The following is an 18,545-nucleotide window of genomic DNA, read 5'->3' as shown; positions in this document are numbered from 1 at the left end:
GCACTTTGAGAGGCCGAGGCGATGGATCACCTGAAGTCAGGAGTTTGAGACCAGCCTGATCAACATGGTGAAACCCCGTCTCTATTAAAAATACAGAATTAGCCGGTCGTGTTGGCTCAACGCCTGTAATCCCAGCTACTTGGGAGGCTGAGGCAGGAGAATGGCTTGAACCCAGAAGCCGAGGTTGCAGTGAGCAGAGATCGCGCCATTGTACTTCAGCCTGGGCAACAAGAGCAAAACTCCGTCTCAAAAAAAAAGTAGTTAACAGTGTTCTAGTTAACAGTACTTTCCGGTGGGGGGATGTTGACAAGACACACTTTGCGAGATGCTGCCGTGTATTTTATAGAAGGCGCAACTGAGGTCCAGAGGGGTCCCAACACCTGGAGGAGTTGCCAATAGAGTCAGGATTCGAATCAGTCAAAGAGCGGCCCCTGGAGTCTGGCCGCCAGCCGGCTGCCCCCCTGGTGGGCTCTGGCCACTGACCTCGGTAGGGTCACGACACTGGGACTGGACCCCAAAGTTGGACCAGCCTTCAACACTGGAACCCGCCCACGCACAGCTCCACCCGGCCCCCAAGCTAAGATAGACCACGCCCCCGGACATCTGGTCCCCGCCCGAACACCCTGGCCCTCTGGTGACACGCCCCCGTTCCGGCAGGCTACTGGGCTCCGCCCACACACCTCCCCGGCCTGGTTCCTAAACGCCAGCTCGGAGCAATTCTCTTGGGCTGGAGCCAAATACATGCTGTGATTTTAAGGAAGACTGGCAGGTCCGGGCCCCCAGGGGTCAACCCCACACACATCCCCGCACTTTCCTGTAGGCCTGCGGGCGTAGAGGGAGTGGAATTCACAGCTTCCCCACCCATCCGCAGGGGTCTCCTGGGAGGAACCCACCAGCGATGGGAACCCTGAAGCTGGGCTACGGCGTCCGCCCGAGCCTTTTCTTAAATGCGCCGACCCCGGAAGCGGGGCATCCGAGGGAGCGCGCGACGGGCCACGCACGTCCGGGCGTCCAGTTCGGGGCAGCTTCTCCGGCTGGTGGGCGGGTGGGGCAAGCCTTTCAGGCAGGTATGCATGGGAGGTGGGGATCGGAACGGGGTGTTTCGACTGCAACCGCCTGGAGACCTGGCCAGTACCATTCTCCATAGTGCAGATGAGGAAACAGGGTTGGAGAGAGGGGACTTCGTCTGGGTCGTTAACAATGCGGTGCGTAGCTGTGAGGGAGTTTACACCTCTGACTTCGGGCCTTGGCTCCTGGGACGGCGCACTGGTGCACAGAGCCGCTTCTGGAGTCTGGTGGACTCGGGTTCGTGTCTTGCCTGGGACAGTTTTTTTTTTCTTTTTTTCTTTTGAGACGGAGTCTCTATGACACCCAGGCTGGAGTGCAGTGGCGTGACCTCGGCTCGCTGCAACCTCCGCCTGCTAGGTTCAAGCAGTTCTCCTGCCTCAGCCTCCCGAGTAGCAGGAACTACAGGTGCGCATCACTATGCCCGGCTAATTTTTTGTATTTTTAGTAGAGACAGGGTTTTACCATGTTGGCCAGGCTGGTCTCGAACTCCCGACCTCGTGATCCGCCCACCTCGGCCTCCCAAAGTGCTGAGATTACAGGCGTGAGCCACCGTGCCCAGCTTGCCTGGGACAGTTTCTACCTGAGTGACGTTGGGCAAGTCGCTTCCCTTCCCTGACCCTACTTGTATCTGAAGATGTGGCACTTAGCAGGTGCTCAATAAACGCTAGTTTGGACTTTTATCTGGAAGCAAAGGGGACTGCTGATTTTAAACCTTCAGTTAAACTTGCTTGTGACATCTTTAAATATAAAATTGTAAATTTTTTAGTTGGTTGTTTACGCTGATGTCCTGGATTATGGGTTAAATTCGGAGGAAATTTTCAGCATATAAATCCATGACATTACACACACAATGTCAAATTGAAAGCTCCCAATCAAAGGCAATCATCTGCCCCTTGTAACATCAGTTAAGATCATGTAACATCTGGTTCCTGCTGTGTGTTGAGCTGCCTCCCAGGCCTTGGATATTCATAGACTAATGCATTGCTTGCCATGGGTTTGGTGTGATTTTCCCCCATCTTACGGATTAAGAAAGTGAAATTCATAAATAATGACTTGCTCAAGATCACATACGCTAAGTTAGACACAGATCTGTCCTATCCCCACATATGTGCCCTAACCTACCACCAACCCATTTATTAGCAGAGACTGAGCTATGGGCTCAGCCCATTCCAGCTAAAAATGTGAAGAAAACGTAAGTGGCCAAGACAAGAATGATCAAATAGGTGGATAAGGCTCTAAATGGAGTCAAGGGGGTGTCAGAGCAAGAGCACAACTATTCTCAGGCAATGTATTGGTAGAAGGGGGGATGTCATACAAGGCTCACCTGCTTTCCTGGTTCCTCTCACTCCCAGGGTGGCAACCAACTATATCTGAGGACCAGAGCCATTTTGAGGCACCAGAGCTTGTGACCTCTCCATCTCCACCCAGCTGGGTCCAGGGGCCACTCTCAGCACCCACCTCAGCAGCTGACATCATAAAGCTGACTTGGGAACCTGGAAGCACTTTGGAGAACCTTTTCCTGAGACATGGAGCTTTGGGGCCGAATGCTGTGGGCCCTCCTGTCCGGCCCAGGGAGGCGGGGAAGTACCCGGGGCTGGGCCTTCAGCTCATGGCAACCCCAACCACCTCTGGCTGGGTTATCCAGTGCCACAGAACTGGTCAGCCACTGGACTCGGGTCTTTGAGAAGAGGGGTATCCCTGAGGCCCGGGAATCCAGTGAGTACATCGTGGCCCATGTCCTTGGAGCCAAAACAGTTAAGTTTAGTGTTGTCAAGAGGACAGGAAGAGGGAGGAGGGAGGACTTGGGGAAGGGATATCCAGGTTTTCTGTTCACTAAGAGTGCTTAGCTGAGACTGACGGGATTTTTCTGAAGGAACGTCTTAGCGCCTGGCACACACTGTAACAGCTTGTTGGATGAATGAATATATCTCTGCCTAAGTGTTCTGGGATAGACACCTGGAAGCCTGGTGGTAGCTGTGTAACCTTAGGCAGAACGCTGCCCCCTCTGGGCCCAGATGATGAGAGGGTTGGGCCTCCACACCAGTGCTAGGCAGGCATTATCCACATAAGACACCTGGGTTGGGGCCCTTGGGCCCAGTGAGCCAGCCACTTACATTCTCTGTGGGGACAGTTTCAGAGCCTGAGGCCGGCACTTTGGACCCAGCCCTTGACCTCTCAGCAACTACAGTGTATCCAGGAGCTGAGTAGCCGTCGATTGCAGAGGTGAGCACCCATGGATCAGACCTGAAGGATGTGTCTGGGGAGCAGCAGTCCAGCCTTCCCCATCCCCACCAAGTTCAGGGAGGAGGAGAATGTCCAAGGACTAGGGGGGTGTTGGGGTGCAGGAGTGGCAAGAGTGGGGCCGGGGAAGTGAATAGGAAGAAGGGAGGGAGGGGAGGTTTTGCCTCAGGAATCCCAAGGCCCTGGAGACATGGTCTTGCCTGATACCTTTGGCCACAAGTGGTATCTCAACCCAGGCATGGTCCTGTTGGTCCTAGCTCTGTCACTGATGACCACCCAGCTGCCCCCTCTGCAGGATGCCCGTGCAGTACATCCTTGGAGAGTGGGACTTTCAGGGGCTCAGCCTGAGGATGGTGCCCCCAGTGTTTATTCCTCGGCCAGAAACAGAGGTAGGTGTGCCACCAGGGCAAGGCAGGATCAGGATGATGGTGGAGTTCAGGGCACCAGTCTTACCCCAGGCTTCCTCCAGGGGGCACTGGGGCCCCATGACTTCAGGGACAGTGCCTTTCTAGACATGTATCTCCTCTCTGTGTTGGCAGAGCCCAGAGGACAGAGGATTCCTGTTGGTCCCCTTGACTGTTATGTTCCAAGCTATCACCCCAGCCTCTAGGTCTGGCAGTGGCCCAGAGTGCCTCAAATAGTGCTGCCCAAGTACTTAGCCTGTTCTGCCATTTCTCTGGGAGCTGTCCCACGGCTCACCCAACCCACAGGGAACAAATGTCCTCCAGCAGCTTCTCAGGAGGCATGGAGGAAGTGGAGAGGGCTACAGCTGGACACCTGGAGACCTGGTATCAGCTGTGCAACCTTGGGCAGGTCACTGCCCTCCTGCCATCTCTGGGCCCAGATGATGAGAGGGTTGGGCCTCCAGACCGGAGAATCTGGTGGCCCTCTTAGGTCTACTGATTGGTCTGGTAATCACCTGTGTTGTCCCTCAAATTACTAGGACTAGGGATGTGCGGCGCAAGTGTGTTATCCCTTGGTAAGGCACCCTGGTCCTGGAAGAGACGCTTTCTATGGCCTTTCTTGGACTCCCCTCTGACCTTGTAGATGACAGAGCTGGGAGCCAGAGGGCGCAGACCAGGGAGTGGAGCTGGGTGAGAGCTGGTGGGCAAGCCAGAGGGCGCCAGGTTCTGAGAAAGAGTGTTTCTAGAAAGACCCAGGCACACAAATATTTCTGGGAAAGGTTAGTTTCCATTCCCCTGCTGTGGCCAGGGGGCCCCAAACCCTTCCTTCACTTTCCCAGCTTCTGTCCCCTAGCCAAGAAACTCTCTGACCCCTCTCCCCTCCATATCATGTGGTTGGGAGGCCAGGTCCTTGCTTCACTGCCCAGTGTCAGGGCAGGGACAGTAGGGAATCTGAGGCCTTGCTGAAGTCAAGGCTGTCAAGGAAGGGAGCATGGGGGCAGCACTTGGACTTCCTGACTCCCAGGTCAGAGCCCCATCCCTCACATGGGGCTGCCCCATCTGGGATTGGCATGACCTAGGACACAGCATGGAGACCCAGAGCAAGGTGTGGCCTGCCACCTGCAGGCTTTGGGAGGCTTACCTGTGGCTCCTGAAAACACGTGATCTCTGGCGAAGAGATCATTTGCTGTCTCCGGCTGCCCAGGGTCAGGGCATGGTGACCTTTGAGTTCCTTCAGAGCTGACCTGGCACCAGCCATATGTGCCAGGGTTCTGAGTATCAAGTGTTTACTTTGGCTCCCATGTGGCCCCCTGATTCTTGGATGGGTCTGGGCCAAGAGAGCAGCTCTATTGCAAGGGGTGGGGTGAGGGGAGATGCTGCGATTGGGAGGCCAGGTGCTCACCTTGCTGTGCAGACATTTCTGAGAACTCATCAGGTTCGCCCCAATGTAAAGCCACATTGGGGGATGCCTTACCAAGAACTCAAGAGGACGTGGCCTGTGGCAGGGAGTAGTGAGAATGGGTGCAGGGGATGGTTTCTGATGAAGGGGGAGTCTGAAGTGCAAACTTGCAGGAGGCATGTGACCCAGTGAGTTGGATTTTCCCTAAGGGTGAGAAGGTGGTTCAGCCCCTGGCCTGGCAGTGAATACAGTAGGAAACTCAGGGCTGGGGGTGTGAGCCACTCTCACCCAGCCTGCTGTGAGGCTGTACAGGTTGTGGGAGGCTCAGTGTTTTGTCTGTGATTGGCTTGAAGGAGGCAATGCCACCTCCCTGGGTCTGCCCCACCATGGATGCCATCCTAATAGAGGGTACTTGTGGGCACTCAGGTTCTGCCCAGGCCTTGGGCCAACCTCTTGGTGGGGTATGGAGTCCATATTGGGGCAGCAGTTCTAGGCAGAGCCAACAACTGCCTGCCCCTCACCTCCTTCTCGCATGCATCTGCACCCCACCCTGTTCTTGGATTCTTCCCATATTCACCTGGAGGGGATGCCCTGAGCCTGTGACCAGCATGGCTTTTAGTCTCCCCAAAAGAGCCACCAGCGTTAGGCTGAGGGAGTCTCTTCACTAGGCGGAGAAGAGAAAGTTTCTGGACTCCTCGGGCTGTTGTCTACCCCTGCCCCAGGTGGCTCTACAACCAAGATGAGTTTCCTGTGCTCTGGAGTGTTATGACAAGCAAGAGGCCACTAGCGGTGGCAGGGGCTTAGTCTCTCAGCTTCTCACCCTCCCCAAGGTGGCCATCCACATACGTGATGTGTGTCTTTGAGGTCTTTGAGTATTTCTGTGAGGTGGCTGGCCAGTGTGGCTGGCTGAGGGGTCATTCTCCAGCCAGAGTAGGTCTGTCTATGGCCAGGAAACCAAGAGAGGCTTACACACCTGACAAGTCCTGGTCACCCTGCCAACCTCTCAGCGTGTGGCCTCACCACTGAGACCACAGACTGTCAGCCACAGCCCTATACTGCTCACTCTGTACCTGTCCCAACCTTGCAGGCTCAGCTTGCCACAAGTACCCTAGTGGTCTCCAATAGTGCCTGGCACAGGGCTGGTGAGAGCTAGTGAATACACACCCTCTCCTGCTGGAGCTGGGCCCCATCACCCACAGGCAATCATTTGTTTGGTGCAGAAGAGGCTTGGAACAGGGAGGGTTGGACCTGCTGGCCAAGTTCTGCCTGCTTTGGACTTGCCACCCTCAGGTGGGTGAACATTGTTGTTGGGGTTGGGGGCCTGGAAGGGTGAGATGCTTTTTGGAACCCAGTACTGGGGAACTTATGTGGAAAATGGGTGTGAGTGATCTGGAGCCCTCTGCTCCATTGGGCCTGGCTGATGGCATTGGGGTGTGGGGGAGACCTGGGGGTGTGAGACACAGAGGGTGGTGCCACAGAGAGCTTGCCCAGCACTTAGAAAGTAGCCAAGGGGGCCGGGCGCTGTGGCTTACACCTGTAATCCCAGCACTTTGGGAGGCCGAGACGGGTGGATCACCTGAGGTCGGGAGTTTGAGACCAGCCTGACCAACATAGAGAAACCCTGTCTCTACTAAAAATACAAGATTAGCCAGGCACGGTGGTGCATGCCTGTAATCCCAGCTACTCGGGAAGGCTGAGACAGGCGAATCGCTTGAACCTGGGAGGCGGAGGTTGCAGTGAGCCAAGATCGCGCCATTGTACTCCAGCCTGGGCAACAAGAGAGAAACTCTGTCTCAAAAAAAAAAAAAAAAAAAAAAAAGAAAGTAGCCAAGAGGTTTGTCTGTAGGCCAAACCCTGCCAGTGTGGGACACACTGCAATGAGTCAGACCTCAGGTCTTCCTATTATGGCGTCTGGTGGGAGAGGCACACCCCATCCTTAGGCTAGACCTTAGGCTCAGGGTGGGGAAAGCCGTGGTAGAGCCTGGCCCAGGCTTGAAGGCTTTCTGGAAAAGGTGGTCCTCTTTTCAGATCGGGGAAGCACCCACTTGCTGCCCACCATCCCCAGCTCCCTGAGCCAGTCTTTCCTTAGACCTGGGGTCCCAGGAGTCCTGACCTTCTGGGGGGCTTCTCTGCCCACATTCAAAGGGATGCCTTTGAGAAGGGGCTACACTGCCCTTTCCTAGTCCCATGCCTGGCTACTCAGGTGTCTCACTCCACTGCTGGTTAGAAAAATTTTGGCCATTGGACAGCAGGAGCCTTCCACCCTTTACCCCTACCCTATGTTGGTTTACAGGCATAGTCCTTGCAGGCAGTGGCTGGGTAGGCAAGGCTTGAAACCCTCTTGTTTCCAACGTGACAGCGTCTGAAGATGTCCTCCTGCTGCCAGGGCAGGTACAGTGCAGTCAGGCACCTCCCTCTGCACCCATGCCTGTTGACCTATGCCTGTGTATGCCACAGCCCTCAGGTCCTTAGTCAGGACCATGTCCCCCCATGGCCCATCTGCTCCAAAGGAGGGAATTCCCTGTCCCTTTGGCCTAGGAGCCTCCCTGGGGGCCTCTCAAGCCCAGCTCTGTGAGGAGGCTAGGGACACACCAGCTCCTGATTCTTGGCCACCATGAACCACAGGCCAGGCTCAGGTGGGGCCTTGACCCCAGGCCTCAGTTTCCTCATGGGACACTTGTGAGGATTTAACAGATTAATACAGGAAAAGCTCTGGGAGCAGGGTCAGGCCAGAGGGAGTGGCCAGAAACTATCAGATATGGCTCTTAGCTTTTTTTTTTCTGAGATGGAGTGTTGCTCTGTCTCCCAGGCTGGAGTGCAGTGGCGCGATCCTGATCCACCGCAACTTCTACCTCCCGGGCTCAAGCAATTCTCCCTCCCACCTCAGCCTCCTGAGTAGCTGCGACCAGAGACATCCGCCACCATGCCCATGCCTGGCAAATTTTCACACTTTTAGCAGAGACAGAGTTTCACCATGTTGTCTGGGCTGGTCTCAAACTGCGAACTCAAGTGATCTGCCCACCTCAGCTTCAGAAAGTATTGGGATGACAGGCGTGAGCCACCGTGCCCAGCCAGTTCTTAGCATTTCTGTAAGCACAGAATGGGAGGATGTCTGTAAAGGGCTTAGCTGGGGTTGATTGAACACTTAACATGAAACAGGTATGGATTAGTGCATTTAATCCCCACCACATCCGCACGAGGTGGGCTATCCTCAACTGGGCTCAGGTGTACAGATGGGGAAGCTGAGGCCTGGAGGGGCAGGGTGACTTGGCCATGGCCCAGCTGACATGAAGGTCAGTCTGGCTTTGGCTGCCTCCCCTTCCTATGTTCACAAAGGTAACTGCTTAGGCCTCTGTACCAAGATCCCCAGGAGCCACGTTGGCACCAACTCTGATCCAGATCCCTCTGCTTCACAGGAATTGGTTGAGTGGGTGCTGGAAGAGGTGGCCCAGAGGTCCCATGCTGTGGGATCCCCAGGCAGCCCCCTCATTCTGGAGGTGGGCTGCGGATCGGGAGCCATCTCCCTCAGCCTGCTGAGCCAGCTCCCCCAGGTGAGCCCCTCCACCCACTCTGGATAGACTGCGACTGACACTCACTGTCCCTCCCATTAGTGCTTCCCCCACGTCCCTCTGCTAGGAGCGCTTGAGGGGAAGCAGCTAGATGAGGGAGGACAGGGCTGCCCCTAGCCCACTGTGGTTCACAGACTCTTAACGCCTACCACATCTATCTGGCTAGACTTTGGCCAAGAAGAAAAGGCTGTTGGGTATTTCCCTTCTCTTCTGGTGGGGGGTTGGAGGAGGGTCCCCCAGGCCCAGTATCTCCCAGCATCTCTCAGCATTGCCTTCCACATATCCTCTGTTTGTTCTTGGGACAGAGCCGAGTCATTGCTGTGGATAAGGGGGAAGCTGCTATCTCTCTGACCCATGAGAATGCTCAGAGGTAGGTGGGGGACTTGCACTTTGGGGCCTGATCTTGACTCCTTTTCAGGTTTCAAACTCACCAGTGTCTGATTTCTACTCCCAAGAAGGAGGAAGCAGTGGGGTAGCCTGGCATGGGTCCCACGGGGTTCTGAATGGGTAGTGGGCAGTGAGTATCTTGCCAGTCCAAGAAGGGTTGACTACAAGACCTCATTCTTGTAGCGAAGGGTAGGGGTCTGCCCCCGTGCTCACCCCTTTCTCCCTGTCTGTCTAGGCTTCGGTTGCAGGACAGGATTTGGATCATCCACCTCGACATGACCTCAGGTACCCTCCCCTGCATGTTCCTTGAGATAGGGAGACTAGATACAGGTGCTGCTGGGTGGATGAGGCACTCTGCGGAGATGGAGGGAGAGCTTCCCCCAACAGCCACACAGCCACACACAATACGCACACATACACATGTGTGTGTGCACGTTTGTGGCAGCTCAAACGAAGCCTTGGCTGAGGACAGACAAGTTGCTTTTGCCTCCTAGGCTGACCTGACCCATAAGGGACCAGCCACAGAGAACTTCTGAATTCCTCATAACCAATGAGTTAAGGGCTTGCTTGTTGGCAACAGATAAGCAAAAGCTTAAAATAATGCCTTCAGGACCAGAATACTTGAGTGCCCCTTTCCCCCTGCCTGGCAGGGGAAGAAGTCCAGGCACTGCACAGCTCAGCCATAGCCTTTACAGTGTCTCCAGGCCTCCAACTCCAGTTCTGGCTCCATTGCCTTACCCGTGGGATCCTTGAGCCTCATGTGCCCTCTCCATGGAGTGTGATATACTTGGTGTAGCACCTGGCACAGGGTGAAACCAGTAGTCAGAGCCATCAGGAATTGGTCGATGAGGCCAGGCCTACCCTCCATGTACTCTCAGTCCATGTTGGCTATAAGGCTAGTGGAGCTACAGAAGAGAAAGGCTCTTTTCTGTCTAGGCAATCAGGGAGGACACCCTGGAAGTGGCACTTGAACAGAGTCTTGCATAATAAGGAGGATTTTTGGCAAGGACACTCTATGTCTTGGAATGAAGGGCTGCCATGTTAAAGCATGCACATTCCCACCAGGCTACCAGCTGGGGACCCTGGGCACTAATTTGCAAGTCTGGCTTGTCAGATCCAGAGGCAGGCCCAAGGTGTGGCATGATGAGAGGGACATGGTGGCAGGTGGAGCTACCATCCTTTACCTCCCAATGGGTTAGTCCCTACTGTGTGTCCTCTTCGTTGACGACAGAAAGGAGCTGGACATACCTGCCCTGGGGCCCCGTGGACCTGGTCGTCAGCAACCCTCCCTACGTCTTCCACCAGGACATGGAGCAGCTGGCCCCCGAGATCCGCAGGTGCTAAGCAGGGTGGGCCAGGGAGGCCAGGCCTCAAAAGGCCTAATGGGATTAGTCTGCCCTCGAGGACCACACCATTTGGAGGGACAGGGGAGTTGGTGCTGAAATGGGCAGTGGTGTTAAGTGGACGCACTCGAGAGCTCACAGTCCTACCTAGATTCAGCTTCTACCTTCCTTACTTCCTACTAAAACTACTGGACAGCCACCGAACCTCTCTGGGCCTGTTTCCTGCCTCTGGAAAAAGAGAGGTAGTGCTCTGCAGGGCCATGGGAGGACTCAGTGACGACTTGAAAGCATCAAACACAGTGGAGGGCTCATACAGAGTGCTCAGTAGATGGGCGCATCATTTTATAGAATACTGAGGCCCAGAGAGGGAAGGTGTCTTTTCTATGGTCACATGGGGGCTCAGTGGGAAAGCCGGGACTAAAAGCTGGCCCCAGGCTAGCTTTGTGCCAGACCATCCTGTTCTTACACAGGGACTGAGAACCAGGGGCAGCCCAGGAGTCCTGGATGGGGCAGCAGTCATGTTGGATGGGGTTGGGGTATTCGCTCTCCCTTTCTGGGCTCACAGGAGTGGTCAGGGCTAGCCCCAGATCTCCCAGACCAAGAAGAGGAGCAGCCTTGTGGGGAGACACTCATGCCCTGACATGAGTCAGTGCATCAGGAGAGGCCATCAGCCAGTGGGATTCAGCAAGCATGCCTGGCGCTGCCTGGTAGGGTGCTACCCATGGGAGGAAGGGAGGAGGAGCTGCCACCCATTTGGGGCCCTCCTTCTCTGGGTCCTCAGATTTGCCCTTCAGCCCACAGTGTAAGTTCCACAGGGCCCCATTCATGGAGGCCCTGCCCATGCCCTCCATGCATTTCAGATACCCCTTCCTCAGGCTGTCACTTCCCACTGCTTTCTCTTTCAGCTATGAAGACCCCGCGGCCCTGGATGGTGGGGAGGAGGGCATGGACATCATTACCCACATTCTGGCCCTGGCACCCCGGCTTCTGAAGGACTCTGGGTATGAATGGGATGGGTCTTCTAGGTCTGTCTCCAGCAGGCTCCTCTGCTCCTAATGTGTACTGGGCAGGCCCTGGCAGAGGTGAGCACAGGACCCTCACCTCACCAGCCCAAGCAGCCCAGAAGGGCAGGCCCCAGACCTGTCCTGCTGAGCCCACCCATTTCTCCTCCATGTAGTAGTATCTTCTTAGAAGTGGACCCAAGGCACCCGGAGCTTGTTAGCAGCTGGCTTCAGAGCCGGCCTGACCTGTACCTTAATCTTGTGGCTGTGCGCAGGGACTTCTGTGGGAGGTAAGATCCTAGCCCCCTTTAGCCCTGTAGCTTGCTGGTCTTTCCACTGGGGCCATCCTTAGCCCTGGCTGTCAAGAGAGTGTGCTGTTCTCACTCCCTGTTCATTCCCCGAAGCCCAGGTGGTAACCAGCCCCTGTCCCTGTCTCCTCAGGCCCCGGTTCCTGCATATCCGGAGGTCTGGGCCATAGCGTGGCTGCCCTGTGGATGCCTTGTCAGTGCCGCCAGCCTGACCAGAGGGAGGTGGATGGCACTTTCCAGAGCCCAGGTGCTTATGGCATTTCTCAGGGTTCTGTGATTTCCCCATGCTCTGCATTTCTAGGATATTTCTAGGACACTTGGATAGGCTCCATCACCTCAGAGTGGCTGAGGGCAGTTGCTCTGTGTTGGTGAAATTGTTATGGGGGGTATTGGGGGATATGGCCAGTAAAGTATTGAAAGATTAACAAATGGTGACCTAATGTTTTATACATTACTTGCAGGTCCCCTGACCCCTTACTCCCAGGTAGCACTGGGGTAAGAGTTTCCTTCTGCCCCAGCAGGGCTGGCTGTCAGTCCCCTGCTTGGTAGGGGTGTGGGGGTGCAGTGTGGAGGAAGGCACGTGAGTCCTCACTCCTGGCCTTGGATACCATGGGGCCTGGCGTAGAGCAGCTCACTCCCAGGGATTGATTAGTCCGCCACTGCCCTGGGTGCGTGCGTACACAATTCCCTGGCCAAGCCTGGCTTGAGCGCAGGAAGCTCATCTGCGTTTCGGCTCAAGGATGACTACCTGCTTTCTGGAGGGGAGGGCTTGGAGGTCCTTGCTGCACAGTTCCTGGGTCGCACATCCACGTTCATTTAACTGAAGGCTTGAGCCAGTGAGGGGTGTTTCCTTTTTATCCCCATAGCTTTTAGCTAAAACATCCCTCCTGAGTTGACCCCCTGGGGTTTCAAATAACCCATATGTCCCTGGTTGGGGCTGGGGAGAGTGAGAAGCTGAGATACTGGGCACAGGGTTGTGGCCTCCACCCCAGCTCTGGTCTGTGCAGACTCATGGCCACCAGGAGGCCTGCAGATCCAGCCTTCCTGTCAACAGTGACAGGAAATCTCTAGGTTGGTGAGTGCTGGTGATGTGAGCCTGCATCAGGGTGGGCCCTAAGGAACATGGCAAACCAGCCTGGCTCATTCCACTAGACTGCCCCCTGCCACCCTGGCACTTCCCAGGGCCTGGCAGTATGGTCTGATGGGCAGTATGGTCCGATAGGCAGCAGCATCCTCTGCTGCAGCCGGGAGAGCTGAGTTCCAGGGCTGTGTCCTGCAGTGGGACCTTGGGCAGCTCCTTTCCCTATGAGAAGCTGGCTCTTCTGAGTCCAAGGCCAACGCCAAGTGGCAGCCTCTTTACTCTTAGCCAAGTGGAATGTGCATGCTGGCATCTGAATGTCCATTCTCCAGGCAGGGAGAACAAGAGAAGGTATGGACTGCCTGAGGTCCCATGACAGTGGCCAAGTGGAGACAGTAAGTTAGATCCCTCCCTTTGGGGAGCCTATATTGCTGGAGTCATACCCAGCCTAAGTGTTGCCCTGCACTATGGCTGGAGGACACATTTGGTAGAGGTCACACTGCAGCTCCCAGCGCCCCAGTGTCCTGCCCCATGCCCAGCTCCAGCTGTATGGACCCTGAGCTGCCCCGGCTTCCTTTGAGGAGGCTGCTCCAGAAGGAACCTGGGTGGGGAGGGCGAAGGGGGTGTACAACCAGGGCAAGGCTCCCCACTTCCTTAGTCCCCCGTGCTCACAGACCTTTGCCTGCTAAGGTCCTCACCAGTATTGCCCTTTCTGTCTTCCTCCCTGTGCCCTTTGGCTCTTGCTGTCTTCAGCAGCATCTCAGGGCAGCTGCCCTGACCTCGGAGCAGTCTGTTGCCCCCCACACCTCAGCCAGTCCTGGCTTCCCTGATGGTCTCACCCTCCTGGCCTCAGGCCCATTCCTGAGGAAGGGCCTTGGTGAGCTTGTGGATGTTGCACCAGAAGAGAGTGCAGTGTTGGAGAGTGACAGTGTTGGGGCAGCTGGGGCCACAAGCAGGAGCCGGCCTCGGGCACAACTTTCTGCCCAGAAAAATGTGCAGCTTGACTCTGCTGAGGAAAAGGTCCAAGCCAAGAGGACTGGCAGGCGGGGCCTCAAGCCTGCAGCTACCGGCTTGATTGGGCCCTGGACGTTGAGCCCAGATGCATGTGAGGAGCCCGTGGAATGTGCTTGGCTTGGCACATTGTGGCATTTTTCCTTGCCTTCCTCAGAGGGCAGACACAGGGAGGAAGGACCCAGTGCCCTCAGGCGTCCATCTGATGCTTGGGACCAACATAAGGCAGGCAGGGATACAAGACAATCTGGAAAGAAGGGAAGGCAGGAGTTTCAGTCTTGGGCTCTTGACTCCTCACTGTTGTCTAGAGATGGAGCCAGCAGGCTTGTAGCCTGGCAGCCCACATCTCCCCTCAGCCCCTCCTTACTATGGCCCCAGTGCCTTGAGTCCCAGGCCAGGGTAGCCAGTGGCTCCAGCTCAGGGAAAGCCAGGCTCACCTGCCCTATCCCCTCCCTTGCTCCTGAGGCCAAAGCCAGAGACTCGAACTGCCTCCCCACCACCACCAGCATAAGTCAAGGAGCACTTGCAGGCAGAATGGGAGGAGGACGTGGAGCTGATGGAGTCCAGGCTGTGCAAGCCCCTGAGGTCTTGAGAGATGTGCCCACTGCCCATGCAGCCTCCTTCAGCCAGAGCCCAGAGCATAGACAGGAGTGTAGGAGTCCCTGTTTGATGTACTCTGGGAGAGTAATTCTAACTCCTCTTCTGATAGTTGGGGAAACTGAGGCCTTGTCTCACAGTTGGATGCTTTTCCCAGTTGTCAGTGGGTTTCTCCATGTGTCTCATACAGCTGCCATATTGAAATATGCTCCCAACCCCCTAAGTGCAAGAAGTACACTCTTTTTTGCTCCTTTACCCCCACCTGGACCCTGGGCCATTGGCTGCTCCCAATCCCTGCCCCAAACACTTAGCTGGCTCCCCATGACCTAAGTGTGTTCTCTTGTGTCCTATGGAATCCAGTTCTGAAGAGGTGGGGGAGGACAACTGTGGGAAAAGCCCTGGGGGCCCCTCCCAAGGCCCCATCAGTTCTCTGAGTAGGCTGCCATGAGAACAAAGGGCTCCACTGCTGACAAGGTTTGAGAACTGCTGGCTTGAGGTGAGAACCCCTTTAACCTCTGTGGGACAGCATGTCTTTCCCTATCCACCTTTGATTCTTTCCTCTTTTTTTTCTTCATTGGCTCCTTCTTAATGGATTCTCTTCTCTACTGCCCTGGGCTTCAGCCTTTTTGCAGCACTCTGGATGCCCTGAACACACACCTTCCCTTTGTCCAGGCAGTGCAAACAATCCACTTCTTCAAGCTCCAACACAAATGCTGCCTCCTTTAGGATGCCTGCTCTGTGCTCTCCCTGCCTCTCCTAGCCCATACCTCTGCTGGCACCTTCTGTACCATGCCTTCAGAAACCTTCTTATCCCCCTCATCTCTGGGGCCCCCTGTGAATCTGGCATACCCAAGTTCAGTAAATGTCTACCAGTAAGCTGATGGTACATGCATTTTCTAGAATAGAGCTGGGACTTTCCATGTGGCCCACATCTGACCTGGCGGCCCATGTATTCCGGTTATTAGGGATGGGAAGCCATGAGGACCTGGCCTTCGGCCCAACCCAGGCAGCCATTCAAGTTGAGCGATGGCCACTTTGAAGACTCAAGTGCACCTGATCACTGCGCGACAGCCACGCCAGGAGAACAGGCTGTCCTTGGCGGCAGTAGGAGCAGGCGCCAGGTTTCCTGGAGCTCTTGGCTTCAGCCAGCCCCCAGCCAGAGTCCTTGCTAGGACAGTGACCTGATCTCCTCCTCATGACCTTCTGCCCTGGACAAGCCCCCTGAACTGGATTTGGGACTGTCAAAGCAACTCTACCCCTGCTCTGGTAGGCTGAACAGTGACCCCCCCCAAAATGGCAGTATCTTAATTACCTAAACCTTAATATGTGACTATATTACCTTCACATAGCAAAATGGACTTTGCAGATGTGATTAAGGATCTTGGAAAGAGTATCCTGGATTTTTCAGGTAAACTGAGTATAATCACAAGGCCCTCTGTAAAGGAGGCAGGAGTGTCAGAGTGACGGGAGAAAATGTATGTAACAATGGAAGCAGAGGTCAGAGTGATGCAATTGCTGGAGGAAGAGCCATGAGCCAAGGAATGCAGACAGCCTCTTCTCCTCTGGGGCCTCAAGAAGAATGCAGTCCTGCCAATACCTTGATTTTAAGCCCTGTGAAACTGATTTCAGATTGCTGACCTCCAGAATAGTAAGATCATAAATTTGTGTTGTTTTTCAGCCACTAAATGTGTGATAATTTGTTACAGCAGCCATGGGAAATGAATATAGATTGTGGTGCCCAAATTAGAGCGCTGCTGTAACACACGCCTACTGATTGAAGTGGCTTTGGAATTGCAATGTGGAAATGGGCAGAGGCTGGAAGAATTTTGAGAGTCATGATAAATTGCCTTAACCACCTCTCTTCTGATAGGTGATGTGGCCAGGAGAACTATTCCTCAACCTTCAGACCTAAACTGCCCAGGCCCCCCTTTTTTTACTCATATTTGGAGAGAGGTGGCCCTTTCCCAGAGTGAGAAGACTGGAAGACTGACCAGCATGGGTTCCAGAAGGGAGTGGGTGAGGAATGGGACTGGGATGTGGGGAGAGAGTGCAAGGCTGGCCTCCATGGCCCATCTCCAGAGACTGGGTCCAGAGAGGACCTCAGAGACTGGGACCAAGCCTGTTCTGCTCTCCTGTGGAGTTATGTGACTGGCCCAGCACCCCTTGGGTGTGTGAGGATAAGCAGGAGCCCTGTACTCTCTGGGTTGCAGGTACTGCATCTGTGAAATGAGCACAGCAGCCCCTGACTTTGAGCTAATGGGCCTGGCCCCTCCATGTAAGCCACAGGCCTGAGCAGAGCTGTGTCACCATTCTGTTCCTATGGTGGAGTGGGGCTATCCCTGGGGTTCTCAACCTCCTGGTCCCTAAAACTGAATTGGCCAACTGGTGCCCTCAGCCCTGTCCCTGTCCAGGCTGGGACTAGGACCTCCCTCTCCAGGGGTACTAAAGGACTCTGAAGACACCATCCCACCCAGCCAAGGCTTGGGGCTCCTGAAGCCAGTCCTAACGCAGGAGCCACATGGAGAGCTACTGGGAGGCCAGACATGGGCCTCATGCTGGGTTTCAGAGCTGAGAAGCTGGGGGACAGAGAGCGTGGACACCTGGGTTCAAGGGTCAGCTTGGCCCCAAATCACCTGGATACGCTTTGGATGAAGCCAGGAGGGCCTGTTTATACTGGAAGGGGTGGATCATGGCAAGACTTATATTCAATCCCTGATCTTTTTTCCCAGAGAGGGATGGGGCTTACTTGAAGTAACACAGCACTTGAGTCCTGACTCCCAGTATGATGCTCTCATCTCCCATTGCTTCCAAAGGTCTGGGGTTAGTTAATTAAGTTAATTAGGTGTTGCTCATATGGCTGTCCATGCAGCTACTAAACCCAGGGATTCTGGCCCATAAAGCCCTCTGGGCCAGATTTATGGGCAGGTAAGAGGCACATTAGGCCAACTGTAGCCCCTGGGTGTGTGGACAGATCTGGGTCCCATCTGAAGCTCTGGTAGCCGTGGGAGGAGAGCAGGATTTCCCCTGCTTGCGGAATGAGTGGGTGCCTTCCCCTCTCAGGTGACTGGCTGTACAGCCCCCAGCCTCTGTCCCCCCAGGGCCCTCCTGAGGTGTCTGGAAGGACCTTTGGGATCTTTGGCCTCATAACCAGGAATCAGAAGCTTCAAATTCTATGGGCCCCTTTTTTTCCAAAGACTACCTCTCACACATACAGCAGTCCTTCAGGAAAATGGTCAGGAAAGGCCAATTTTACAGCTCACAAAGTGGGAAAGGCAGGGAAGCCTACCTCAGCCTCACTGAAAGCCCTGAACTGGGCTGACCTCCACCTGCCCCAGCTATGCCTAAACGGGGAGGGTGAGACAGCTTAGAGTAGCCATGCCCCATGGTAGGCAGGCCTGGCTAAGTGGCCCCCTTCCCAGGGGCTGGGGTCTTCCCCAAACACTCTACCTCTCAGAGCAGAGGATGTCACCTTATTGCTCCCTCTTGTACTAGGTCTGCGGCCCTCTTCTGGGGCATGTAGCTGGGGAAATGGTGGGATCAGATATCCCCTACTGAGCCCAGGGAGCAGACTGTTGGTGCCTAAAGCACTCACAGAGATCCCTGTGCTACAGATGAGGAAATTGAGGCTTAGGAGGACAGGAGCAGGGCTGGGGCACAAGCCAGGTCTCTTCTCTGGCTCCCAGCTGCCAGTCCTTCCTTTGCCACCTGAAGACCCCCACCCCACCTTGCTTTCCAGGAACAGGCCTGCCTGCCTGGAGAGGCGGCCAAGTCCCTCTGCTGTTCCTGGAAGTCAGTGTGAGGCTGAGCTACGTGACCAAGCAAAGCAAACTAGGACTACAGGTGCGAACAACCCTGCCTGGCTAATTTTTATTTTTTTTTTTTTTTATGGAAACGGGGTCTCGCTATGTTGCCAGGGCTGGCACATGGGTTTTTTTTTTTTTTTTTTTTTTTTTTTTTTTTTTTTTTTTTTGAGACACAGTCTCGCTGTCACCCAGGCTGGAGTGCAGTGGCGCGATCTCGGCTCACTGCAGGCTCCGCCGCCGCCCCCCACCCAGGGTTCACGCCATTCTCCTGCCTCAGCCTCCCGAGTAGCTGGGACTACAGGCGCCCGCCACCTCGCCTGGCTAATTTTTTTTTTT

General features: G+C 55.1%; 1 protein-coding gene across 13 annotated transcripts; it reads left to right on the top strand.

The window, feature by feature from the left end:
* Positions 1 to 976: 976 nt before the first annotated feature.
* HEMK1 (HemK methyltransferase family member 1) lies at positions 977 to 18,296 on the top strand. 13 transcript variants are annotated; one of them, XM_030811691.1, is made up of 13 exons: positions 977 to 1,067; positions 2,421 to 2,822; positions 3,200 to 3,291; positions 3,605 to 3,698; positions 8,529 to 8,663; positions 8,987 to 9,051; positions 9,304 to 9,353; positions 10,300 to 10,405; positions 11,317 to 11,412; positions 11,589 to 11,702; positions 11,854 to 11,967; positions 15,372 to 16,054; positions 16,277 to 17,180. In XM_030811691.1, the coding sequence occupies exons 2-11, from the start codon at positions 2,595 to 2,597 to the stop codon at positions 11,888 to 11,890; spliced, it is 1,017 nt and encodes a 338-aa protein (XP_030667551.1). In that variant the 5' UTR covers positions 977 to 1,067; positions 2,421 to 2,594; the 3' UTR covers positions 11,891 to 11,967; positions 15,372 to 16,054; positions 16,277 to 17,180. The 13 variants fall into 13 exon arrangements, with proteins under 13 accessions (XP_030667551.1, XP_030667552.1, XP_030667553.1 ...); XM_030811692.1 differs by lacking the exon at positions 11,854 to 11,967; XM_030811693.1 differs by having other exon boundaries at positions 11,589 to 13,193; positions 13,552 to 16,054.
* Positions 18,297 to 18,545: the final 249 nt, after the last annotated feature.

Source organism: Nomascus leucogenys, chromosome 4, assembly GCF_006542625.1.
Source record: "Nomascus leucogenys isolate Asia chromosome 4, Asia_NLE_v1, whole genome shotgun sequence".
In the NCBI taxonomy this organism is placed as follows: Eukaryota; Metazoa; Chordata; class Mammalia; order Primates; family Hylobatidae; genus Nomascus; species Nomascus leucogenys.
Note: the sequence above shows the minus strand (reverse complement) of the source record. Positions and strands in the feature narration are given on the sequence as shown.